Below are 25,904 nucleotides of genomic sequence, written 5' to 3'. Positions count from 1 at the left end.
GACGCCCCCGGCTTGCAAACATGATAAACTCACGTGATCTAAACTTCTCACCAAAAATCTGTGTTCAACGACCTTTAAAGCTAGCACGACAGCGACGATAGCAACATTCTTGGTTTCGGAACGTGAGGAGGGTCATATTCCCCAAATTGCGCGTCCATTACCGGATTATTCAGAACCTCTTCACGGGATTTCCGGCGAATCCTGCTCAATTGGACCCCTGCAAATCCAATCCGAAACCACCAAACGAGGCGTCCTTCCTTGACGGATCACAAATTTCAACTCCGGATTACCGCCAGTAATATAAATCTGAGAATCCAATTGATGCGCTCCTTACCTACTCTGGACTGAGAGCTGCATCGCAAAAAAAAGGAAAGAAAAGGGAAACACCCGCGGCGAAAAGTCCTGGGATCCACTCAGAAACGCAACAATGACTCCAAAAACGATCCTCCTCCGCGCTTCAGCGCGGCCATCCATTCTCATCCCAAGCAGTCGCGCCGCTGCTCCCCATCCCGCCGCCTGCTTATCCGCTCTACTCTCCGCCATGCAATTGCGGCCTAACAGCCGTCAAATCGCCCGCCGGCCCCTCACCACGTCCACACAATCCACGCAACCGACAGCGCAATCATCGTCATCAGCAGCCTCCTCAACAACGCCACCACCATCACCTCCATCCTCCTCCTCATCAACACCACCACCAGAATCACAACCAACAACAAACCCAACAACGCCCAGCGCCCGGCGCACCCGCCACACCCTAAAATTCGGCACCGTCCTCACCGCCGGCCGCATGGATAAAACCGTCCGCGTCCTGCACAAGCACACAGCCTACCACAAGCGGCTACACAAATCCTACCCAGCCAGCACCATCTATCTCGTGCACGACCCGTGCAACTCGCTGCGCCAGGGAGACGTGATTGAGTTCTCGAGCGGGTGGCGCACGAGCAAGAATGTACGCCATGTTGTGGAGCGGATCGTGGCGCCCTTTGGGGAGCCGGTGGAACAGAGGCCGCGGGTGCTTAGCTGGGCGGAGCGGGAGGCGTTGAAGGCGGAGAGGGAGGAGAAGGCGGGGAAGGTTATGAGGGCTGGGAGGGTGAAGAGGTTGGTTGCGGAGAGGTTGGAGATTGAGAAGAGGAGGGCGGAGGAGAAGGAGGTGGTGTAGCGCGTGGTGGGTGTTGAAGAGGCCCAGGTCGGGGAGGGTCTTGGTGCGAGATGTATGACCCTTTTTGTTGGTTGTTTGGGCTGGGATATTAATGATTAAAGGAAGAACGGATGGATGCCATTAGGAAAGATGGTGAGGATCCGGTGCTCGTATGTATGTATAAGTTGCATCAGACAGTTTTCTTTTTCTTTTTCTCTTGCCATACTTCTTTCATTTTTGAACCTGTACAGTACAATTCAGCTAGAACCCAAATTATAGTGTTTGAGAGACCAATATTGTCCCTTTCCCGCGTAATTAATTATATATACACTTTGCTATATACATAGATGATTTTCTTTTTCCTCCTTTCTCTTCATCCATATATTGTGTAGCTTCCGCCAGCTGAAAGCTATCCAGGATTCGTGAGCGGAACCAATGCCCATATTAGAATGATAAAATAAAAAGGCCTGAAGCAACCCCATCTCCAAGTCCAGGAAGGCATCCCACAACCGCAAGATCATGATGAAAGAACAAAACCAATGCCATTTATCTCTCCCATATATACATATATATATATATCGCAAAGAACAGCAGAGCCTTACCTAGAATGCAGAGCCGTGTACAGACAGATAACATGCTGAAAAAGGATGGTAATACAAAACAGGAAGAAAAGAAATAAAATATAATATCCAACGCCAAAGGGCCCATCGGATCACAGAAGCATAAGCGCCGTTAAACAGGGGGAAAAAAAGCTCACTAGGTATCAGACCCAGATAACCAAACCAAAAAAGATAATGAGTAAATGTCAGATGAACCCTCCCCGCGCGCGATTGGGGAGATAAAAAACGAAGAAAGAATCAAAACCAAACCCAGCAAGCTGCATCCTCCTCCCATGATGAGTTATATAATACAACCACACACACGGACCGAGGGACCAGGCAAAAGCAAGGCCACTCGATCCTAATCCGCTAACCGCCCCTCTCACCAAACTCCTTCGCCCAGTCCTCATGTTCCTTGAGACCCTCCCGACTAACGCTGGGCCGAATAGAAGATAGAGACGCTTCGAAGTCTGCGAGGCGGATGGGCCGGATTTGGTCCATGGGGGTATAGAGGAGGGCTTCGCCCAGGTTGCGCAAAGGACCCATGGCGGCATCTTTTGCCAGAGCGGTTATGTCAGAGCCGGAGAAACCTATTTTTGGTGTCACTTAGATTAGGCAAAGATGATTTATGTTGCAAATGGATTTGGTTTTATGCAGATGGGAAAAGGTATGGCAGGTGTAGAGCTAGGGTATGGTAAAAAGAAAAGAAAAGCAAAGAAAACTCACCATCAGTAGCCCGAACGAGAGCCTCAATATCCTCACTCGATAGCTCATGTTTCTGGTGACTCAACAAGCGTTCAACCTGCGTCTTCCGCACCCCATCCTCCGGTAACGGGATATACTGTCTCCTGACAAACCGCCGCCTGGCAGCCTCATCAATATCCCACGGCATATTCGTCGCAGCAAGCACCAACACCCGACTCGGATCGCCCTCCTTCTTCTCCTTCTCCGATTGCTCCCGCCCAGCCGCTGCACGCTGTAGGTCAGACCACTGTATGAGAAACTCCGTCTTGGTACGTCGGGACACTTCTGCTTCGCCGGACGCGGACCTTGCGGAAAGTAAGGAGTCAATCTCATCGACGAATATGATAGAAGGAGCCATGTGTTTCGCCAAACCAAACAGCGCACGCACAAGCTTTTCGCTCTCACCATGCCATTTTGATGTTAAGCTTGATGCTGATACGGAGAAAAAGGTTGAGTGCGATTCCGTAGCCACCGCTCGGGCTAGCATCGTTTTTCCTGTTCCTGGAGGCCCGAAGAGGAGCATCCCCCGAGCAGGTTCGCGGAGTCCACTAAACAGATCCGGCCGTAGGAAGGGATATACTACGGCCTCTTTGAGTGCGTTTTTAGCAATTTCCAACCCGGCAACATCATCCCAGTGGACTTCGTCTCCTCTAACCACAATATCATTCAGGATTTGCCGGGCTGCATTCTCGTCAATTCCCTTGGGAAGATTCTTCATGACATTTTCAATGCTTCTACTGCGTTCTGCAGTATCTGATGACGTTGGTGGTTTGTGTGATAACGAGGTATTAGGTTGATGATGGAATTCTGCCCCCGCCCTCTCCGGCCTCTTGCTATGCGCTGCTGAAGATATTTGAGCAGGGCCAGCGCGCATGCTGCTAAGCGCGCTATACAAGGCATCGTCATTACCTACCAGTGGCCGGGGATTTGAAGAGCTTGACCCGCGACTCTTACTTTGAGGCACAGGCGTTGTGGAGCTCGTTGCGGGTCTCATTGGAGTGAGGTATCCTTCACCAGTATTATTTCCAAATAGCTGAGGCTGTGAAGTCGAGAAAGGATTATTTCGTGGAGCAGGCGTATTGGCGTATCCTGATGGTGGCCCTTCCTCTGGATACCTACCTACGTAGCTTAAATAATCCGGTTGCTGATTTGATTTCGGGGGTAAGTATGATATTGAGGTGCTGGGCGATATGCCTCTTGTATTTGATGTCGTACGGCCTGCGGGAGGAGACGGTTCGGAGAGGTCGATCAAAAGGTCGGAATTGGATGTATTGAGGGCTGTAGCCGCAGCATCAGTAGCAAGAGAGCTTGATGCGCCAGGCCGTGAGTTTCGGGTCGGACTAGAGGCCTGGAGGTAGTCTGACAGATAGGATGTTTTGGGCTGTCGAGGCGACTCGTTACTGAAAAATATCCCCTTCCGCGAGCTGGGCTCGACGGGCTGATTCTGCTTAGGCGCAGTTGTCGCAGCACCTGACTTGGAGAGGCGGGAAATAGAACTCCATGCTAAACCCGCCGCTCTAGATGCCGATGCTGCAGGTCGGGATTCAGGACGCTCAATCCGCTCGCTGGTATCTTGATCTTTCGAACTGGCGCTCTTCTTGGGGTCCTTGGTCCGTAACGTCGTTAACATAGTCCTCTTTTCCGGACTTGAGGTTCTGGATAGTGTATTTGAGGATGGGGCATATAAGAGAGGAGACAATGGAAATGGGGAAGGCGAAGTGCGTCCATAAGCAGACTCTCCGCTTGATCGTCGTCTGCCTATCTGTTCTCCGCTCACAGTGTGCGGGAATGATGGCCTCCGATTGGACACAGGAACGGGGACTCGTGGTGGTGGCCGTGAGAGTTGCGAATAGGTGAATGACGGTACTGTGCCATCTGCAAGCCAACCGGGCGTGGTGGATGCGCTTGACGCTGTGTCTTCTTGCCCGTTCAGTTGTACTTTCCCAGTTTCCTGCTCCCCTAGGGCAGCGCGGGGTGTCACTTGCTGAACGCCGGCTTCCTTGCGGCTTTCATTCAGCGCATTTAGTAAATCCACGCGCTCTTTACATTGTAGTTCCAAGTCATGCAGCGAATCGTAGAGGGCCTTCTCGGTTTCTGTTTTGGGGACATAGTTCGTGGGAATTTTGTGGGTGTTATAGTGCTGTAAGGTCCTAAGCGCTGAGCGCCACGATCTAAGAGCTTCCGCCTCATTATTCTAGACAGCACAGGAACCCGGAATGGTCAGTTTTAAACGATTCACAGGGGTAGAAATGAAAATATATCGAACAAAAAAATATCGAGGTTACGAGGACGAAGGGGCTTGTTGGGCCATCAATGACCCGTCCTGCCAATCGCCACCAAGACAGATGCAACCAAATATACAATACAACTCACCTGGCCTTCAAAAAACACAGCCGTCGAGCACATTAGATAGCATTCATCGTAGGTTTTCTGCATCGTAGACGAGGGCTTTGAACGCATCATTGACTCGATAGAGGCGGCAGGACCAATCCCGCCATGTGAAGCTGGCTATCTGCGATATCCGAAAACTAGGTATGTCTGTGTAGCTTCCCCGCGCAGTTAAAACAACGAAGAGGTGCAATTGCTCCGGTTTATGTTTGACGGTTCAGCTAGCCCTGGGGTGTAGATTCGTTCAGGGCGGCGAGGGTGTTGTTGTCTGTCGTTTGGAGGTTGGAGGGGGGAGTGAGTGCGCTGCTTTTGTGGTTCGGGACCCGTGACTGGTTCCGCTGGGTGAGTTGCCTCCGCCCGGACACTACTAACCTCCAGCTAGGAGTGTCCTGGATAGATGGGTAAGGCATGGAGATTGGCATAGTGGGATACTTGTCTGAGACTATGAAGCTATTGGCATCTGGGAAGGTTGGCAGGCTGTCTGGCTGCTGGTGACGTGGGCTAAGAAACAGCCTTGATGCAGTGGGGAAGGGGAACGAGGGCTAAATAATGTATTGTATGTATTTATATGGAATTGTATGTATATGGACCTTAAGTTTCTAAGTTCTCAATATCAACAACTCGCATTTACTCCGTCCTTATTTATTTTCAGCTTTAATCAATTGCCAACTGGCTCTGCGAAGGGACCACGATGCCCCCGTAACTAAAACAGTGAGTAAAAAGAGTTTATTGCAACCGCAGAGTAGACATATTGTGGCGGACATATTACTTGCGAAAACAGAATTTTCCCAGCCCCCCCTGAAAATTAGTAGCAAAACACCACCAAAAAATCAAAATATCTGCATTTCTCTAGAATCATTCAATATCATCCAATACACATCTTTTTCAATCAAATATCATTCAAATATGCGTCTTTCTTATCTTTATCATCAATATGTCACCTCAACTCTGTAATTTCACCACCAACAAGATTGTATACCTTCTTAAGAATGATTATATGCCTGCTGAGATCGTGCGAAGCATTGATTATCACCTGTGTATATTGAATTCAATGAAATCTTCACTGTTTTGAAACTGCTAGAGAACTCTGTTCAATATGTGATATAAAGTCAAAGATCATATCAGATATCTCTTCAATTCTGAAGAGATTTGATGGAGATTTTGAAGCTTTTTTGTATCATACAGTTGAGAACTTCATAAGAGAAAAAGATATAAAAGAATATTTCAGATCTACTTATATAGAATAGTATTATAATAATTAGAAAGATTCAGATTACAATTCATTATAATATAAATTTAGAAGTGAAAGCAGTATGAGATCTGTTCTCATCACTATAAATAGTGGATGGAAGATTTCAACAGCGGATTTGATGGAAGATTTCAACAGTGTATTCAATGGAAGATTCAACGGTGGATTCAATGGAAGATTTCAACAGTGTATTCGATGGAAGATTCAACGGCGGATTCAATGGAAGATTTCAACAGTGTATTCGATGGAAGATTCAACGGTGGATTCGATGGAAGATTTCAACAGTGTATTCGATGGAAAATTCAACGGTGGATTCGATGGAAGATTTCAACAGTGTATTCGATGGAAAATTCAACGGTGGATTCGATGGAAGATTTCAACAGTGTATTCGATGGAAGATTCAACAGCGGATTCAATGGAAGATTTCAACAGTGTATTCAATGGAAGATTCAACGGTGGATTCAATGGAAGATTTCAACAGTGTATTCGATGGAAAATTCAACGGTGGATTCGATGGAAGATTTCAACAGTGTATTCGATGGAAGATTCAACGGCGGATTCAATGGAAGATTTCAACAGTGTATTCGATGGAAAATTCAACGGTGGATTCGATGGAAGATTTCAACAGTGTATTCGATGGAAGATTCAACGGTGGATTCGATGGAAGATTTCAACAGTGTATTCGATGGAAGATTCAACAGCGGATTCAATGGAAGATTTCAACAGTGTATTCGATGGAAGATTCAACGGTGGATTCGATGGAAGATTTCAACAGTGTATTCGATGGAAGATTCAACAGCGGATTCAATGGAAGATTTCAACAGTGTATTCGATGGAAGATTCAACGGTGGATTCGATGGAAGATTTCACAGTGTATTCGATGGAAGATTCAACAGCGGATTCAATGGAAGATTTCAACAGTGTATTTCGATGGAAGATTCAACGGTGGATTCGATGGAAGATTTCAACAGTGTATTCGATGGAAATTCAACGGTGGATTCGATGGAAGATTTCAACAGTGTATTCGATGGAAGATTCAACGGTGGATTCGATGGAAGATTTCAACGGCGGATTTGATGGAAGATTTCAACGGTGGATTCGATGGAAGATTTCAACGGCGGATTTGATGGAAGATTTCAACAGTGTATTCGATGGAAGATTCAACGGTGGATTCGATGGAAGATTTCAACGGCGGATTTGATGGAAGATTTCAACAGTGGATTCGATGGAAGATTTCAACAGTGTATTCGATGGAAGATTCAACGGTGGATTCGATGGAAGATTTCAACGGCGGATTTGATGGAAGATTTCAACGGTGGATTCGATGGAAGATTTCAACGGCGGATTTGATGGAAGATTTCAACAGTGTATTCGATGGAAGATTCAACGGTGGATTCGATGGAAGATTTCAACGGCGGATTTGATGGAAGATTTCAACAGTGGATTCGATGGAAGATTCAACGGCGGATTCGATGGAAGATTTCAACAGTGTATTCGATGGAAGATTCAACGGTGGATTCGATGGAAGATTCAACGGTGGATTTGATGGAAGATTCAACAGCAGATCTGAATGTGGATGATAATGAGATTGTGAATTCAGTTCTTCTATTCCTTTCATCATATATTTCATCATCATCACATTGATTATCTCACTTGAGAATGCCATATTGAATGAAGTTGAAGCTGCCAGAGCTGAAGAAGAGAATATAATCACTGACATTTGAGAGATCTGTATAGAAGAATTGATTGTAGAAATTATAGATTCATTCTTCTGATTCTTCTTCTTCTTTCTACTTATTAATCATTTTATCATCTCTCTTGTTCTTTATCTCATTGATAATCACCCGTTCATACAATCTGTATGAGATCTCAGACTCAGGTGTAGGGATTCGCGGATATCAAGGATTCTCAGACTGAGTCTCTATATCCTTCTCATCCACCTGCTCCTCCATCTCATCATTGACTGGATCCTCTCCATTATCCAGAACTTCTGGAACAGGTAGTTTGAGGAGACTGAGGTGCAGGGTAGAAAGAAGTCTTTGTACAGGCTTGTGAAGCAGCAGGATAGCGGGTGTTGCGAGGCATATTGAAAAAAGGGTTGATTGATATATGTGGATTTGATGATAAAGGTAAGAAAGACGCGTATTTGGATGATATTTGATTGAAAAAGATGTGTATTGGATGATATTGAATGATTCTAGAGAAATGCAGATATTTTGATTTTTTGGTGGTGTTTTGCTACTAATTTTCAGGGGGGGCTGGGAAAATTCTGTTTTCGCAAGTAATATGTCCGCCACAATAGTTATCTTCCTTTAACATCGAAGGAAACCGCTGTCCCATATTTCAATTCTATAAGTAATTTAAAGAACCACATGCAAGGCCCCCTCTCTGCTAATATTCTCTCCAATTCGAAACGAGAAAAATTGACAGAAACAATGCGCCGGTCTCGGAGACAAAAGGGTGAGGTGAGAGTGGAACGAATTAAAAAAAAGAGAAAATTGAGATATCAGCGGGAAAAATTGAATAAAAAAAAAATAAAAAAATACACAGCATCCAAATGGGATGATAATGTAGAATCCCCTTTAACAACAGAAAATAAGAAAATACATGACGAGGTATGTGGAAAGATAGCGAAAGAGGGGAGAAGATGCGTTGGGGGGAGGGGAATGAAGGGGACAAAAGAACATATTAGTTTCATACATCATGTTCGTTGAAAGTTATATATGTCACCTAGTGTCCCCACGGAATAGAAAGAAAAAAAAAACAAAAAAGGCCTTTTCTTTTCCCGTGCCCAAAAAACGCCTACCTACTGTAATCGATTAGGGTTAAAAGAGAGAAAAAAGAAGAGTACAAGAAATAGTACAAGGAGGAAAGGAAAAAAGAAATAAAAGAAAATATAGAGTATGCCAGCGTGGAAAAAAGAAACAAAAAACAGAATCCCAAAGCAAAATTCTAACCGCCGGGGGGGGAGGGATGTCCATCACATCTCTCTTCGGTTTCCGGCCAAATTGCAAATATAATAATCGAGTCGGGAAAAAAAAAAAGGCACACACACATAGATGACCCGAGACATGGTTAAATATGGGGTAAACAAGATAGCATCAAAGAGGAACCCGTGGGAAAGATATTTCCTTTTTCCATTTTTCTTTTTCTTTTCTCTCTCTCTCAAAAGCCGCGGGCGCCTGTGTGCGCTGCTCTATGCAAGTATATTGTTGTTCTCGTATGTGCAGATGAGGGATGCTGGGTCGACCGGTCATCGGGAGTTCGCCAAGTTGCGTTGTGTGTTGAAAAAACGGAAAAAGGAAAAGAAAAACAAGCACAATAAATAGCGAACCAACTGTTCATGATGCTATATTACTGTTATATTTCACGAGAGTGATTCGGATAGCCTCTGTCGCTTGAAGTATGCCTTGGCCATTTCATATGAAGTCCTATATTTTTTTGGAAACGGTTAAAAAAAATCTCGAGAAATTCAAAGATGTGGGATAAAAGGGAGGGCAAAGGGAAAAAGAAAAAAAGAATATATATGTATATATGTATATATATATCACATACCAGCAGATAGCGGTACTTGGCATGGTCACGATGATTCTCGGGCGCATCCCGCGGAGGAATCCAGCCCAGCCATACTGGCGTTTGATAATGCTGGCCGCGTTAAACAAGCCGCGCGCGGAACGGGCCTCGGCATCCTCCGCAGCTCCCCTGGTCTGTAGTACTGTCTTGATCACATCAAGCGGGGTGGTGATGGCCGCTGCGACTGCACCAGCCAACCCACCAGCGATACAATGGGTGAAAGGGTCGTAGGCCTTTGAAGGGTTCATGACTTTTGAGAGGGATTCGTAGGCGATGAACTGGGTGGCTGTGAATGGAATCGTCATGCAAAGCGTGGTGGGGTAGGAGACGTAGAATGCTCGAAGTCCTTCGGTGCGGTAGACGGTTCGCGCACATTCGATCATGGTCTTGTGGGTGGAGCCGTGGACCTGCATACGTTGCTTGATCACTGCTCGACATATAACGTATCAGTATTGCGACAATCGCATTGAGTAGAACGCTTTTGTGCGGCTTGGGAAGAGTTTTGCATACCATCAAAGGGGTTCATAAGGGCATCACTGGAAATGGTGGCGCACGCTCCGCTCAATCCTACAAATATATGTTAGCTACAATCTAATGCCAATTGCGGTCTTCCAAACGAAATTGGAAAATGTTGTTTCAGGGGCAGATGCTTACCCGCTGCGAATGGATGATGGCCACTTCCAACATTGCCTCCAGCGAATTCCTTAACCACTTCATATGTGCCAAAATAAACGGCGTGGGCAGGACCTAATTCGAAGAAATTGTGATATCAGCGCCCGATGTACTCTCACAGTAAATCCGCGGGGACGATTGTGCGGCCCACGCATTTTTCATATAGAGAACGCAACTTGGAATTTTCCCTACCAGCACCAACAATCACGCTCGATACACCCCTCCATAGAGCCCTCCAGCCCTCGATCCGGGATATCGTTGTGAGGGCATTGCTGAGACCCGTATACAACCCACCAGCGGATGGATTTAGCACTTGCATTCGAGTCTAGGCATTACAAAACGCCACAAGCAGTCAGTAAAAACGGTGCAATCATATGGCTTTAGGGATACTACGCGGGAGGGGAAAGGAATTAAGTGGGCTTATTAGCTGGGAGAGGACGAGAAGGGAAAAGTGAGATGATAGCGGGAAAGAAGATGAGAAAACAAGAATTTATGCCTACCTTGAGCAAGTCAACCGGATACATGACAGAGTGTTCCTATAATGCAATTATCAGTTTCTATACAACTATACAACTGGTTGATATCGTGGAGCGAAAAAGCTAGTGAGCAGGTCGCTTTTGTCCAAGGACATAGCCGTGGCCAAAGTGACACATACCGCAATGCCAGCAAAGGCACCAGCCAACATATTATGCCCAAGGGAATAGTCTGGCGGGAGGGCTTCATAGCTAGATACATCCGGAGAAAACAAGTTAGACCGGAAATGTTAGCTATAATGTGCTAATATTTTGAAATATATAAAAAATATATTTATGTTCGCGAAACAAAAAAAGTTTCCTCGTATACACGATTGCGGGAAACGGGGATGGGAGTGAAAAGCATACTCGTATTCTTCACCCGGAACACTGTCTGGGGATGCCATGAAAGGCGGTTTAGTGCAGCCGGAGCTGCCTGACTCTACCTGGGCCCTCACGGCGTCTGAAGGGCGGAGAGAGGAGGACGCGGAAAGAGGAGCAGACGGCAGCGGTTGGCCCGCGGTCGGAGAGGGTATCGAGGCCGCTTCGGAGGGTGACAGGGTGGCGGCGGAGAGGTAAAACAGGCGACGGGAGGGATTGCGGGCAGCTATGCCGATAGATATCAGGGTCAGAGAAAGGGTGTCGTGAGAGGAGATTCGAGGAATATTTGTAGGCAGAGGGTGTTGAGAAGGGAGTTGGCAGGGGGAAAAAAAATAAAAAAAAAAATTAAGAAGGGCAGAAATTTGGCTCTTGTGGCGGCGTGGAGGCAGTCACGGCTTGGGGTATTTAGTTATTTATTAAGTATTTTTTAAGCTTGTGCTCGGGGTTTGCTGCTGTTTAAATGGCCAACAACTCAAATACTTAAGGCCGCTTATCGGGGATGTCTATTTCCCCCTTCCCCGCCCATTGATCCGAAGCGGATATTCTGGTTGATGAGGTCTAAATACTTCTTTGTATCTTCTATCTTCTGTGTGCTCGACAAGAGTTTGAAATGCGTTCTGCGTCTTGGATGTTGAACGAGTTCTTGCAGCTCAACCGGGCGATTAATGCCCTACGCCCACATCACCTTGGACTAGCAATTTCGTCCTCTCGTCATTAATACGGGGTAGTCCTGTATCGTTAATCGCTTTTTGACAAGGTATCTAGACGCAGTAATGTTCCCCCATTTACGCCTCCGAACGCCCCCAGAAATTCCCCCTCGCCGTGCTATCCGCGACCCGGCTGACACCATAACTGGTAACCAGTGAACAACCCCCGAAGCAAGTTACGGGAAGAAGAACATGCTCCGATTTCTCGGGATTTTATTCAACTAGATATATCCCGCTCCGTCGGCCCCTCGTCTCCGCTCCGAACCAAAAAGTGTGGTTGATAGAGATCTCGCGGAAATCGCGTTGTCATAAGGGCCTGGGAATTTGCCCATAGAGCGAGTATGTAGGTGGGAATAATAATAATAATGAACAGAAGATGATGAAAGTCTCCAATGCCAAGTCGTCAAGGATGAGGGATGAGGAATGAGGCGCATGGCATGGGGCTTGGTTTCGTATATCTATCCACCTGAAGTCACAGGCTTCCTATATAAAAAATTGATTCCATGCCGCCAATTTTCGTCCAGTCTTGATGCCTTCCCTGCCTTATTTTGAGAACACACACCTGGTTGATGATCTCCATAATAACCAATTGGCGGAATTTTTAAAAAAGGGATTAACGAAACTCTCGTTTGGTACGATATTTACGCTACGTTTTCTCTTTCTCTCTATTCGCAGAGTCGCCTTCCCAAGTTACATTATTGGATGGCGGAGATAGTCAAAAAAGGGACACGGCTGGGGCATTCCAGTGTCTTATCAGATCCGCCCGCCCACTCTCGCAACCTCCACATTCCGTCTAGCCTTGCGCTGGTCGAGTGCTACTAGTCTGTTAGGCGCAGGTTGCGGATCCCGCCGGCATCTGATAAGTGATGACTGCAAGGGAAATCTTTGCCCTCGGAGCTCTAGGCTTAAAGTTCGCGACTTTGACAGCAGTCTTGTATGCTTCCTTGTTTGATCATTCTTATAGCTTCATAGGTAGCTGACAAATAGAATTTTTTTTTTTTTTTTTTTTTAAAGAAAAAGATCATGTGAAAACATTACACCAATCTTTATTTAGCCTAGCGCGACCACCCTCGTCTGGCAGCTCTACTCCGTACAGCGTAATCTCTAGCTGCTCTTCCTTCCACCTCCATCCATCAACCCATAGGCAATAAATAATACAGAGTATAGACTCCCTTGTTATCCCTCCACCCTCCGCCCTCAGTCGATGTGGCCCCGCGTAAAGCAAAATGAAACATGCAAAATGCAAAATGCTGGGCGGCAGCCCTCATTTCTAAAGGACCAAGGTAAAGCGATCCGTCCTTTTGGCTGCATGCTTCAACTGATCCTAGAGAGAGAAGTGGCCTCAAGGTATCAAGAAGGAACGGCCACAGTCTCATCGGAGCACACATCTAGAAGAGATATACAACACATCCAGGAACAAACTGTATCAAAAGACAGGAATGCCGGATCAAAACCCACTTCTAGTTCAGAGGCATGCAACTCTCCTCCTGCCAACTATGTTTTAAAGCCAACTCAAGTCAAGTTTCCACAGTCTAGGGATCGAAAACAAAAACTATCTCGAGAAGACGAAACCACCCTCCCTTCTACTGCCACTCCGTCTCCAAAGAGGCTGCGGACATAATCCTCCACGATTTCCTATCCAGCAAGCACAGCGGTTGGAGTCAGCAAAAAGGAGATCAACCCACTTGAACACTGGAGGAAGAATTTCCGTTGGCCTGAGGAATACTTCAAGTCGGAGGGTAACATGGATCATCTGCTTGCGAGAAAGAAATCTCCTTCATCCCTTCGCGCCAAACAATTGGAAGCTGACTCCACACCTAGCTCTGCCACACCTAGCGATCAAATGCAGAGAGAAGCCAAAAGCAATCCTTACACACACCCAAGCTATGAGACTGTACTTGCCATCAGGGGTAGCTTTATGGTCAAGTCCGACTTGGGTATCACAAATGCAAGCAAGAGACTCTGCCAAATTTTACTTGAGGCAGAGCAATCAGTCCCTCGAAATTCGCTGTTTTGTGACGATTTGTTCGACGAAACTTGTGAGAGTGTGCAAGCAAGAAATGAAGCTATGGTTGTGCGAGACATTTCCCCACTAATATGTCCATCTGTTCAACTCCTAAGGATCTATGGCATGAAGCATCATAAGCTTTTAAAATGAAAGTGTCAATGAAGGCTGGGATAGTGCTATACCCTTCTATGGACCTAGTCCACAACCTGATTATTCTGTGGGATTTGGACGATCTGCGTTCACAGACAATCAACTTGAAAAGCTTAAGCCTTTTGTTGGTGAGGTTACGGGTCCCTTTACATCCTATTTCATGGCCACCTAGCAAATGTATTTCCCATTCCTAACCTATGAAGTAAAGTGCGGCGCGGCGACACTTAATATTGCAGACCGGCAGAATGCTCACAGTATGACTCTTGCTGTGAGGGGTGTTACGGACCTCTTCAGGCGTGAGAATGAGCTTCATCAGGAAATCCTTGCGTTTTCAATCTCGCATGATCACCGGACAGTCAGAATATATGGCCACTACCCTATAATCAAAGGAAAGGAGACTGCCTTCTACCGCCATCCCATCCGCACATTCGACTTCACAGAACTGGATGGCAAAGAAAAATGGACGGCATACAAATTCACCAACAATGTCTACGACATATGGATGCCGACTCACTTGAAAAAAAATATGCTCAGCTATCGATGACTTGTCTATCCCCTGATCCACATTTTGAGGTCTTACAGCAATCCAAGCTAGGGGAATCTGGACTTTCATAGGGGTTGGAAAGCCGCCATCGATCCGACCAAACAACTCATGATATTCCGCACCTTTGAACGAAGCTGGCAGCCTATCAAGCCATGTTCGTTCGCAAGATGACACCTCCGATACTTCCCTGTCTCAGAGGATCGACGGGCAAGAAGTTAGAAAGCCAGAGAAAAGAGCTCGAGGCCGTACAAGACATAAATTTAAATATAGATGAGAAAATTACGTGTTGACAATGAGAATGCTTTGAAGGCGATGCCGGTTGGGAAATGAGGTAAGAGGCGAGGCGAGGGCCATTTGTTTTTGCTGTAAAGTTTCGAGGAAGTCTCTAGGATGATACAATGATACATATCAATATTATTCATTAAAACCAGTGTGGATGGCTAAACCATTCTCTCATAAACTATTTTCTCATTTAATATCTATGAAGTTTCTATTTAATATCTTTTACTTTTTTTTCTTTCTCATTATTAATAGATATTTATAACAGGAAACTCCTGAGTATTTGTTTGCATCGGGGTGAACATTACGAGGTGATGGGCAGCAAATCTGGAAACTCTGCCGCAGACAATTTTCTCAAGCTGTTGGCTAGTTTAACCTTTGCAAATAGAGAGAAGTTGGGCTTGTTCATTCTGGCTCATGAGAAGCTGATTTAGATATCCTTCAGATATGACCGCAATAACTACATAGTTCCGGATGTCTGCTCAAGAGAAATAATTTGCTAGGGGTGACACCCATTATATTTAAGTATATTACTGTGAGGCCAGAGAAGGAGAGCTTTCCGTCTACAAGGCTTCATTCAAGCTCAAGATCTTCATATTCGAGGCTGGAATGTCTCCTTTCCCTCTGAGCTCAACAACATGAGAGTGGGTAGTGAGAATCTACTAGAGTTCATTGGCCCTTCTTGTCGCTCTCTACAGCTTCTTGTTCTCGCCATATCGCTCAACATTGCCAAAGGAGGGAGCAACAAACTATATCCTTCTCCAACACAACAGGTTTCTCTGTGGTAAGTGAACCCTTACCTGAGCTTGAGGACTTCATTCAACACGAAATTTGCAGATACTCCATGGGTTTACAACGCTGATCATCATTGGAAGTAGGTAGACCCAAAAGGAAGAGATGCCCCCATGTAGTGTAGGTCGGCTTACAGCCCCTGTTGTCATGATATCGATCAATCCATCCTGGCCAGTAACAATGAGAAACCCACATATCTAAACTGGAAATAGAAGCAGAACACTTCCCCCACCCGAGAAAAACTAAGGTTCGCAAGGGCAGCTCAACTGAAATAATTACCCGCCGTTGAAGGATGGCAACCCCCCCTTAATGGGCTCTTCCGTGCCGGCACAGCTGACTTCAAATCCTGGTCTCCTCCTTGCACCAAAAAAATAAATATTAATAGCAGCTATTCGCGCCAGGGCTGCGAAGGGTTTATTATTTTACTTTTATCCAGATTTTTTCCGGCCTCCCTCCCCTCTTTTCTCGGTGCCTCCCTTCCCCCCTTAGATTGTAAATAATTGAGGAATTTTCCAAGCATTGAAAAATCGCCCATATGGATCCCGTGCTTGTCATCGCGACTGACTACACCTAAGTTAAATAATACCTCGGCAACGCAGCCGACGCACACATTCTCGCCGCAAAAACCCTGCTCAGCCCGTCCACACTGGACGACAGGCCCGTAGACGGCGAAGTATTCAACATCACCAACGACGAGCCCTGGCCGTTCTGGGACTTTGCGCACGCGATCTCAGCCGCGGCCGGGATACCCCGTCACGAGCGTGTGGGTGGTGCCGCCGTTTGTGTTCTTCGCGCTCGCCGTGGTGCTTGAGTGGGACGTGTGGCTGGGTAAGTCAGTATGAAAGGGCGTATTTGGGGAGTTGTGAAAATGATAAGAAGAAGTGAAGGAGGCTTCGCGTGCAAGGCTGGGAGGGCGAATAATGTAATGATAAACAGAAAATCGCCCTAATATTTTAAACTTTGATTCAAGTTGGTTGCCGCGTTCAGAGAGGTAAGTTAACTATTATTTAGAATGATCGTCGTTCAGGTTCAACTTTGCTAGGGCGTAATTCCTCCTCTACTCTCCTCCTCCATTCTGCTATCGCATCAAGCAGCACACCGAATCTCAGCAGCAACGTACTTCTACACGAGCTTATTTGGAGCTGAGCCTAGACATGCAAAACTTCGGCACCTTTTGTGAAACTTCTTTTTCGTATTTTAGGATGGACTGGACGAGGAAGGAAGGGAGCGCTGTAGCGACTGAACTAGCATGTGGAGAGAAGACTCTACAGTTACTTAGTACATACATATACCACAGTCGGATTGCAAGTACACATCTATCTATGTCGTTCTATATATTTGGTTCCTAAAAAGAGCATTTATGTGAATTAGCTTTAGTCTTCATCTGCGGAGATAACCTCACCGAAGCTCTGTGCGTGAGTGTATGTGTGAGGGGTTTGCCTACAATACTTGTAGCGTACATATATCCCATCCCACCCATCACAGATCTGCCAAAAGGAGGAAGAAAGAAAATAAGGATTAAATAAAGATGCCGTCCATTCCATTCCATGCAATGCTACCTACTACTATTATCACACAATGCTATCCCTTTAAAAATAAGAATAATAAAATAAAAACGATGAAACCAGAGTTGAGACAGACGCTATGTATCACTGTGCAATGAAAACAAGAAAAAAAAAAAAAAAAAGGGGGGGGGGGGAGGAGGCGTGCGCCTTCTCAGCAGTCAACATCAACATACGTCCAGCGCTCGCCCACAACATCCATTCCCCATTCCCCCATTCCCCCGCTACCACACTTCACCTCACAGACCCAGACCCAGACTCTACGTCTTCCTCTCTAATATCAGTATCTGTAACTATGCCATACGGTATGCGTACGTCGAGCATGAAGTAGCTGACGCAGTAGGGGAAAAAAACACATCGGCGGTTATCCATCGAACCACGGCCCCCACCCCGGTAGGTACCTTTCTAAAAGCTCTACCTGCGATCGATATAATAAAGCTAGGACTAACACATAGAAGAAAAGAAAAGAAAAGAAAAGAAAAGAAAAAGAGATAATAAAATAAAAACGAGGAAGGATAGGGAGAAGGAAGGGGATAAAGAAAACAAAGAAAAAAGAAAAAAGGAAAAAAGAAAAAAGGAAAAAAGGAAAAGGAGAAGATTGAGTATGGAATATTCGAGTATGGAAACTAAATCATATCTGTATGAGTATCGTCTGGGAGGGATCCCGCGATTTGGCTATGGTGATACAGATTCATTTTAGTCGTCCAGGTCAACAGTGAAGGTCCATTCCTCTGTTATACAAGGGGGGTTAGCGAAAGTAAGTAAACCGAGCCAGTATACATGTGGAATTTGGAAGAATGGAAAAGACAGCGATTGTGAACGAGCAGAAGGGAGAAAGCGAGGGAAGGGGGGGAGATGGAACTTACGGTTCTTCAGATTCTCCGCAGTGTCGCTCAACAGAATCACACGCCTCTTGTTGCAATAAGCTGTTTTGTCCAGGATATCGACTTTCAGCGCCGACAACTGATCAATAGGTCTTTCGAACATCTCGCTAAGGCTTTCAACCGCCATCTCCAAGTCTTTTTGATTGTCCTCGAAGATCTCCGTGAGGTTATTACGGGCAAGATAGAAAGCAAAAGCATACGTCCACTTCAGAGTTTGTCGACATTGTTGAAGGGCCTGGGATGCGGTATCGAGGAACTGAACTTCGATCCACGACAGCCCCGATTGCGACTGCAAGCTCGTCATTTTCTTCTCGGTCTTGAGATACAGGTCCTTGTCCAGTTTCGCGGATTGCTCATGGTTTGCGTAGCGATTGTAGTAGTGGAGGTATCGTTCAAGCGATTGTCTCGAACGCGCCTGGGCATCGCGGGCCGTTGCTCCTGACTTCTCCTCGAAGCGGTTGCAGTTGTACCAACTAGTTCCATGCTCAGACCACGGCCCCATACACATCCAGCAGAACTCATGCTTGCATTTTCGACAGGTCATATGGTTACAACCGCCGTTTTTCTCGATTGTGGACGAGCATTTTGGGCATTCTTTGGTGTTTGCGGATATCCAGTTTGCCGTCTCTGAGTCATCTTTGCATTTCTTTAGCCATTTTTTGACTAGGGAACAAGGGGGTGGTTGGTGGTCGTCAAGGGTGCAGCCGAAGCAAAAACTATGGCTGCACCTGCAGTGGACGGTGGGGACTATGCGATTAAGCTGGCGTTTCTTCACCGGACAGTCTATTGCATATTCGCAGTTTGGAGCAGGACACCACTTCAGGTTCTCTTTGTCGTCCACATAGGTCCGCATTAGAAGCAGATGATATCTACAGAACAAAGGAGTTGATGTTAGCTTATTTTAACTAAATAAGAGAACGGGGGAACGAGATTCAACTAGGAAGTAATGTACCTGTCCTGTAAATCATCCGTCACCAGCAAGTCTAACGTCTTCGAGTCGACGATGCGATGACAATTGCTCTGGGGGCACTCTATTCTCGCAGCCTCTCCTTCCTCTCCGATTTTCTGGCCAAGGTAATGGCGATAGCATTCAACACAGAACCGATGACCACATCGCATAGAATACGTCTCCATGCCCGGCCCGTCTTCACAGCAAATGTCGCACATAAACCCAGGGACGATCTCTGTCTTTGGGGTACCTGAAAAGGCAGAACCGATACCGGCTTCTTCCTGTATTCTATCGTGGTCCTCCATGTATGACTCGATCAGTTTCTCCCTGTTCCATCGGCCAAACCGCAACAGGATAGCCGCTGATTCTGGAGGCAGGCCAAGTATCGAGGAAACCTCGTTTATTTGCGAGCTCTGTTCCCGTTGGATATCATCTGGACTCAAGACCTTAAAATCGACCTCGAAAGGTTTTTGAGTTTGCTTGACGATCTCCTTATCGTAAAAGGAGCCGCCAAGATCATCATCATCGCCAAAATCTGCGGTTCAAAAAAGGAACATAGCTGTTAGAACATGGTCATAATAGGGATACATAAATTACCCCGTGATAACCGGCGTTTAAAAGAAAAATATCGAGGACAGTTGAGAAGATAGGGGATAAAAAAAAAAGGTAATAAGCAAGAGAATAAATTAGGCTCGTAAGCTTACCGTCCCCAAGGCTCTCGTCATCACTCCCCTGCATATCCAGAATATCACCTTGACTCGAGCCGTCACTCATAAAGTCATCGTCTGAGTCCATACTAGCAGTCGTTGCGGTCGTAGCCGGCGTTGCAAGGTCAGCAACGACCGTGGTAGGAGACGGGCCACCCGAATCCTCAAGGGCCTGGCGGACCCTCTTGTGAACAGGTACCCTCTGAAGTCCCGTGGCTGTTGATCTCGAACCCTTGATGGTGTAGTCGTCCACCGCCTGCGACGCGCTTCTCTTCCTTGGTTGGGGAGGCGTTGTGAAGAGCGTGGAGAGTAACTTGGGGATGAACAATGAAGGGGAGGGAGGGAAGGGAGGGGTTTATGCGGGAAATCAAGAACGAGTGTGTGTATATTCTACCTCGGCTGGGCGTTGTCCGAAAGAAAGCTGGGGAGGGTGTAGGAGCCTAGTAGAGGTGGTGGGAAGTTTCAAAGAGGGAGCTGGAGCGGGTTGAATAGGTTGAATAGGTAGAATAGGTAATGGAGGAGGAGGATGGATGTAGCATGGATGTGGGGGGAATCTCTCGACGGGAGGCTGAGGAGGGAGGGAGGGCGTGTGACTAGCCAGGAGAAAGTTGGAGGAGGGAGGAAAAGTGGCGTGGAAGAAGTATCTATTCACTGAGGGGGGTTTCGGGATCATTGACTGTTGTTATATCGAACTGGGGATCCAGGAGGCAAGGGAGGATGCCTTGCTCTAGCTTGCTTTGCTATGCAGTGCTTTGTGTCTCGTTGCTGGAGTGCCGGCAGATGAGGCTTATCGGGGCGAGTCTTGACGCCTGAAAAGACACAGCCAGGTATTTCTTTATCTGCTGCTAACTAACTAACTAACTAGCGGAGGGAGCCTTATAAATAGGTGTCAATATCCCGCTACTTACCAGGCAAACATCCCAGCAGCAAAACAGGCAATCAATTTCTTGAATTCAGCCTCCGATGAAGCTTCATTTTCATTCCAACATCATTCTGGAACCTGCAAACAAAACGAACGGGACGCCAGAAAACTTTAACTTGTCCTTTTGGCTAAATATAAAAAACTAAATAAATAACTAAATATCTACCAGCTGCCAAAGATATCCCGAAGAAACTCCTTAGAAATGCAGATGCAGAGTATTTGTCATTTCAATGCCGACACATATTGATGGCCATCATTGAATGGACCCTTTCGCTGTCAGCCATTTGCAGCTCAACTTTCGTAACAAATTGTCCGTTATACTTTCTATGAACCTCTGGAGCCTCCTCCCAACTCCACATCCCGCCAGAACATATTTCAAAAAGGAAGAGGAGGAGGAAATGAAGATGAGGTAATAAAAAAGATAAACAAAAATAAAAAGAAGGCAGAATTTCTACCTGGAAGGAGTCGTTGACAAGTGTCACGACAAACTAGCCCTCAAAACAGCGTATCACAGTCCTCTTCTATCCTGACTATATATATATATATATATATATATACGCTACTCTAGGTTACGGTAGCTATGGTGGAGACAGAGAAACATAACAATCCTAAAGATATCAGTGGAAGAAATCTATTGTCAAGGAGAAATTGGGACCTCATCCATCCTGAGGTCCATCTGGATACGGTGGCTATCGTTTGAGTATGCCAATGAGCCATGCGCTCATATTTCATGTCTGCAAACCCAAGAAATGACCATCAAATAGGAGGGAAAAAAAAAGAAAAAGACCACCCCTCCTCCCTTTGTTTTTTTCTTTATCTATACAACCATATCCATGCGAAAAGGGAAAAAGGACGTTCATTTTCAGCAAACTAGCACCCGAAATTGAAAGGAGACAAATGCAAACCCCTCCTTCCAAAACCTCCCCTTCCTAGCAAAACAGTCCATAATCCTTAATCTCAAACGACTCTACCACCTTCGCCATCGCCTCATGCGCAAACATCTCCTCGCGCGCCACTGCGCCCGCATCCGCTGCATTCTCCAGCCCGGCATGTGGCACCACGATATACGCAATGATATCCGTGCTCTTCTCCTGTAACCGGATCAAGAGGAAATGGCATGTTGACGTTGCCGCCATTGCTACCGCGGGTGGAGCCCCTGGTCTGGCACTCGATGTAAGGAGCGCCTGCGCCATATATGCCGGTACCCCTGGCAGCTTGGCTAGCTGGATGGACCGGGGGTTGTCGAGGATTTCGTAGCTGTCTCCGCTAATGTCGCAGACTTCGTGGAGGTGGAAGGCTGTGGCGTTTAGATCTTGCGCTATGGAGTCGTCGTCTCTGGTCGTGTTTGATGGGGAGATGTTGGATGTTGTGGTTGTAGCGGTAGCATCGATGTTGCTGGTTGCTTCTGGTTGTTGTGGATGTATTTGTTGGAGTTGGGCAAGGTTCAGGCGCTCGGTTATCTCGATGATGATGCTTGTTCGTGTCGTGTTGGACATGAATGCTTCTTGGTTATCGGGGACAGGGCGCATATCGCTATATAGATATTTGGTTATTGATGGTTCACAAGTTCGAAAAGACTTTTAATAAAACGATTTATTTATGGCCTAGGCCCATGAGCATCGGAAAACATTCATCCCATGCAACGGGTAAAATGGGGCTTCCGGATAGGAAGAATTATGTATGGCATGGATATGCATAACACGGGAGGGGATTATGACTAGACCCATGGGAGGGAGATAGTCATCCATTTGGCTCCCTTTTTCCTTGCTTCCTTTAAAGTGGTTTATCAAGTATCATGCTAAGTGATGATGGGAGCATAAAACTCGCATCTAGCACTTTTTCCAGAACGGCAACATGTGGAAGAGAGGCACAAAAAATTATCAGTAAACGGGAGAGCGCCACCAATCATAGCGTATATCAAGATAGAAAGATATAAAATGGAGCATAGAATTCATATGCCATGCATCTGATGAGTTTTCTTTTCTTTCTTTTCTCTTTTTCTTTTCTTTTTTGTTTTCTTACCTTACATTTAAAAACTCGGTAGGCAAATCCGCAACGATTGCACCCCCAAATAAGTCCTTGTGTGAGAATGTCGCCATGGTTTTTCTCCGGTATGGTAGGTGTATTTTGACCTGATTTGGTTTCTCTCTCTTGTTTTGGTGGTACGGTACGCGTTGAATCAAAATAAGCTGCGAGTGTTTCTTGGATCTTTTGGGCGGGGTGAGATATGAAACGGAAGAAGTGGGGGACTGGGCCTAAAATTGGGCTTCGGCCAGGTTATATAGTGTTATGAAACCTGGTATGCACCAAATTATTTCACGTATTTGTTTTGAGCTCCAATGTTGTTGATATATAGTTAGCTGAGAGCAGACAGGAAGAAGTGTAGATTGTTGATCGTGGGTTGGAACTGAGGAAGCCAAACTCTAATTGCGCCTGCCTGCCTCCTGGGAAGTGACGATAGTGGCAGAGGTCAGTTTTTTGTTGAAGTTGAATAGAAAATTGGGTGAATCTGAAAATACAGAAATGAAACGAAATAAAGCTTTTGAAGGATACCTTTCTACTGAATGCTTTTTGTTCTGTATTTATCGGGGCTCTAAATGGATGAAGTGGGGAGAGGGAGGGGAAATATTGTGCATCTGAAAAACGGCGGATGATTTTAACGAATTAAAACAACTACGCCACTCGTGTCTGTTATTTCTTGCATTCCTCTTATTAACATGTCGTTAGCCAGCTAGCACCTCTGGAGCATTCCGTACAATCCCATCCAGTTGAGCGATCTAGTTCCGTCACCTAGCACGGTTCGCGCTACAAATCCCACGGATTCAAGACATTTTCTTACGCATGGATCACAGTAGTAGTACTGGGTCACAGGACAATTGGGGTTGTAATGGTTTCTTTTAAAATATCTTTTGAAGTCTTGCATATGGCAACAAACAAACGAAAACACCCCATATAGATTTCACGAATAATTCATCATGTATGCACGATGCGTAAGCATCGTGTTGGAGGATGACAGGAGGCTCTACTCCGTAGTCGGAAATGAATCCCAAGGTTGCAACTCTAGGCCGAAGCTAGCTAGGAAGTTATGCAAGTAATCGATCAAGCCAGCCCTTTCCTCAAGCCAGCCCTTTCCAGATCCAACCACAAGTGCCGGTGCCGCCTATCGCCTACCACCTCTGGCGACATTCGAATCGAGTGCTCAAAAGAAAGCCCGATTGATATCCTTAACGCCGCACCAACTCTTCGTTCCTTGGTTTATCGTTGACAATATAATGAAAATGATAAATTGTAAATTGTCGAAAAAATCGTCGAAAAAATGGAGCCACACCCGATGTCAGAAATTGGCGTTATAGCCCTGTATTTAATACCCCGATTGGAAACGGAGGTAATCTCAACCTCACAAGGATATGCAAGATATGTAGCATATTAATCAGGAATGGACTCAGTTATTTACCCTGAACCCAGCAAAACCCGTCACGCATCCAGAAGGTGTTCAACATATTCATCCAGCTTGATGACTCTAAACTGCGAACCCCACTGGGAACGGAATTCCTTCCGCTTGTACGCGCGACTGGTGGTAGTACTAAAACTCACAAGTTCGACAGCCCAACCCTTCTGCAGCGCACGCCCCACCATCTTCAAAAACCCGTCTGAGTATTCAGCTTCAGCTGCATCACCCGTCGCGAGTACTATGGTGGAGGGCGCCTCAGAATCGACGAGGCTTTCTAGGATCTTCAGGTGTAGAATTTCGTCTACCCCCTGTTCCACCCATCGCTCTAGACCTGGGCCAGCGTTCGTTTCAGAGCCACTGGACTGGCCTTGGGCATTGTTTCCTGTGGCACCATTGCAACGACCATTTCCATTGACACCCAAGAATTTCTTCTTACGCGGAGTGCAATCTTTCGACTTCTGGACTCGTTCGAGAATATTTATTTCATAGCCGATTTCTTCAGCCTCGTCGATGGCTGGAAAGCGGTCAGAGCCGACCAAGACCCTTTTACTGATCGATCGGCCTCGTTCTAAAATGAGAGAAAAGTTGTAGAAGGATAGAGGGACCCGAGGAACCCGGACGGTGATGGGGATAGCTCGAGCGATTTTAATGCAGTCGTGAAATCCCACGGAAATCTAGACCAACAGCATCAGTAAGGAGCCAACCAAGGACAATTCACAGTTTCTTTTCTTTTTCTTTTTCATAAAAAAAGAGCTGGACTCTACATTTGAAATGTCAACGAAAACATGAACCCCCGTTGGATGAAAATTCGGGTTGTGAGGTTTGGCAGAGGGCGTTTGAAGCTTAACAAGACTTTCTCTTTCCTTCGGAAAACGAGTACTAAGCATGGAAATCAAATCCAGTCTCTTTTCGGTAGGAGAGCATTTGAGAAGAGGCTCGATTCGCTTGCTAGGTTTGACAGAGGGTGATTTATGACATGGTGGACTGATTCGGGAAGGAAGGGCTGAGATCGGTTGATTAATGACAGATCTATGATGATTTTGTAAAATCGATAAAGGCTGGCGACGCTTGGGTGCCGGAGGGCCACCGGCCTCATCGTCAGAAGTCTCCGCAAGTGGGAAAACACTGGGCCAGATGCGGGTGTTATTTCTGACATTTTCTTCCTTTTTCTTTTTAAGTAGTATCTGGATTTTTGGTCTATCAGCCGTCTTTTCTGTAGATTCAGTTAGGGCCTCTACTTCTTTGAAATTTTGTGAAGTAGCAAGGCATTGCTCCTGGCTGAGATTGGCATCTCCTGCTGCCGTGTCATCGCCAAGCGGGCCCCCTCCGGAAAGTAAATCCCAAAGAGGTCCGAAATCCCCCAGTCTTTGGCATCCATCTCGTACAGTGTTGATATCAGGTTCTGGAGGAATGGTGGCGCTAACGACCTGATCAACAGGTGTCGCGGATTGGTTGCCTGTCGACAAGGAGTGGAGGAGATTGATAACAGGGGCAAAATCCCACGTCGATGAAGTCTTAGAAGTCGACATGGACATGCGCGGTATTACAGCAACAAGCGCAAGGTGTGACAGGCGAAGAAAGTCTAGTGTTTAGGGAGAGTTACGGGTACTCAGAAATAGATGACGTTGGTAGAGCTTTTTAAAACAAGATTATTATAACGAGTCATGATTGTAACTAAGCGTTCGTGAGAGGA

The 25,904-nt window shown here is 46.1% G+C and overlaps 9 protein-coding genes across 9 annotated transcripts; 4 read left to right on the top strand and 5 right to left on the bottom strand.

The window, feature by feature from the left end:
* Positions 1-26: 26 nt before the first annotated feature.
* Positions 27-1,501, top strand: BDCG_08357 (uncharacterized protein). The gene has a single exon (XM_045424134.1). It carries the CDS (start codon positions 428-430, stop codon positions 1,157-1,159), a length of 732 nt encoding a protein of 243 aa, XP_045272915.1. The 5' UTR covers positions 27-427; the 3' UTR covers positions 1,160-1,501.
* On the bottom strand, positions 1,323-5,444 carry BDCG_08356 (adenosinetriphosphatase). The gene is made up of 3 exons (XM_045424133.1): positions 4,855-5,444; positions 2,464-4,675; positions 1,323-2,327 (listed from the first exon to the last, which is right to left on the bottom strand). Exons 1-3 carry the CDS (start codon positions 4,942-4,944, stop codon positions 2,107-2,109), a joined length of 2,523 nt encoding a protein of 840 aa, XP_045272914.1. The 5' UTR covers positions 4,945-5,444; the 3' UTR covers positions 1,323-2,106.
* Positions 5,445-5,723: 279 nt separating this feature from the next.
* On the top strand, positions 5,724-7,988 carry BDCG_17780 (uncharacterized protein). Its single transcript, XM_045426846.1, has 3 exons — positions 5,724-7,262; positions 7,336-7,485; positions 7,559-7,988. The coding sequence occupies exons 1-3, from the start codon at positions 6,183-6,185 to the stop codon at positions 7,760-7,762; spliced, it is 1,434 nt and encodes a 477-aa protein (XP_045282527.1). The 5' UTR covers positions 5,724-6,182; the 3' UTR covers positions 7,763-7,988.
* A 1,497-nt stretch (positions 7,989-9,485) lies between these two features.
* Positions 9,486-11,282, bottom strand: BDCG_08355 (solute carrier family 25, member 46; the record flags this gene model as incomplete). The annotated part of the gene is made up of 8 exons (XM_045424132.1): positions 9,486-9,549; positions 9,674-10,121; positions 10,202-10,258; positions 10,346-10,438; positions 10,556-10,688; positions 10,864-10,899; positions 11,019-11,088; positions 11,245-11,282. The coding sequence occupies 8 exons, from the start codon at positions 11,280-11,282 to the stop codon at positions 9,486-9,488; spliced, it is 939 nt and encodes a 312-aa protein (XP_045272913.1).
* A 2,425-nt stretch (positions 11,283-13,707) lies between these two features.
* Positions 13,708-14,121, top strand: BDCG_17779 (uncharacterized protein; the record flags this gene model as incomplete). The annotated part of the gene is made up of 1 exon (XM_045426845.1): positions 13,708-14,121. The coding sequence occupies one exon, from the start codon at positions 13,708-13,710 to the stop codon at positions 14,119-14,121; it is 414 nt and encodes a 137-aa protein (XP_045282526.1).
* An 8-nt stretch (positions 14,122-14,129) lies between these two features.
* BDCG_17778 (uncharacterized protein) lies at positions 14,130-14,665 on the top strand (the record flags this gene model as incomplete). Its single annotated transcript, XM_045426844.1, has 2 exons — positions 14,130-14,249; positions 14,330-14,665. The coding sequence occupies 2 exons, from the start codon at positions 14,130-14,132 to the stop codon at positions 14,663-14,665; spliced, it is 456 nt and encodes a 151-aa protein (XP_045282525.1).
* A 3,089-nt stretch (positions 14,666-17,754) lies between these two features.
* BDCG_08352 (ubiquitin-conjugating enzyme E2, other) lies at positions 17,755-20,963 on the bottom strand. The gene is made up of 4 exons (XM_045424131.1): positions 19,836-20,963; positions 19,135-19,666; positions 18,165-19,051; positions 17,755-18,029 (listed from the first exon to the last, which is right to left on the bottom strand). Exons 1-4 carry the CDS (start codon positions 19,924-19,926, stop codon positions 17,995-17,997), a joined length of 1,545 nt encoding a protein of 514 aa, XP_045272912.1. The 5' UTR covers positions 19,927-20,963; the 3' UTR covers positions 17,755-17,994.
* Positions 20,964-21,689: 726 nt separating this feature from the next.
* Positions 21,690-22,859, bottom strand: BDCG_08351 (uncharacterized protein; the record flags this gene model as incomplete). Its single annotated transcript, XM_045424130.1, has 2 exons — positions 21,690-22,293; positions 22,783-22,859. 2 exons carry the CDS (start codon positions 22,857-22,859, stop codon positions 21,690-21,692), a joined length of 681 nt encoding a protein of 226 aa, XP_045272911.1.
* Positions 22,860-24,234: 1,375 nt separating this feature from the next.
* BDCG_08350 (uncharacterized protein) lies at positions 24,235-25,746 on the bottom strand (the record flags this gene model as incomplete). Its single annotated transcript, XM_045424129.1, has 2 exons — positions 24,235-24,885; positions 25,003-25,746. 2 exons carry the CDS (start codon positions 25,744-25,746, stop codon positions 24,235-24,237), a joined length of 1,395 nt encoding a protein of 464 aa, XP_045272910.1.
* Between the last annotated feature and the right edge of the window lie 158 nt (positions 25,747-25,904).

This window comes from Blastomyces dermatitidis, assembly GCF_000003525.1.
Source record: "Blastomyces dermatitidis ER-3 genomic scaffold supercont1.11, whole genome shotgun sequence".
NCBI classification, from domain to species: Eukaryota; Fungi; Ascomycota; class Eurotiomycetes; order Onygenales; family Ajellomycetaceae; genus Blastomyces; species Blastomyces dermatitidis.
Note: the sequence above shows the minus strand (reverse complement) of the source record. Positions and strands in the feature narration are given on the sequence as shown.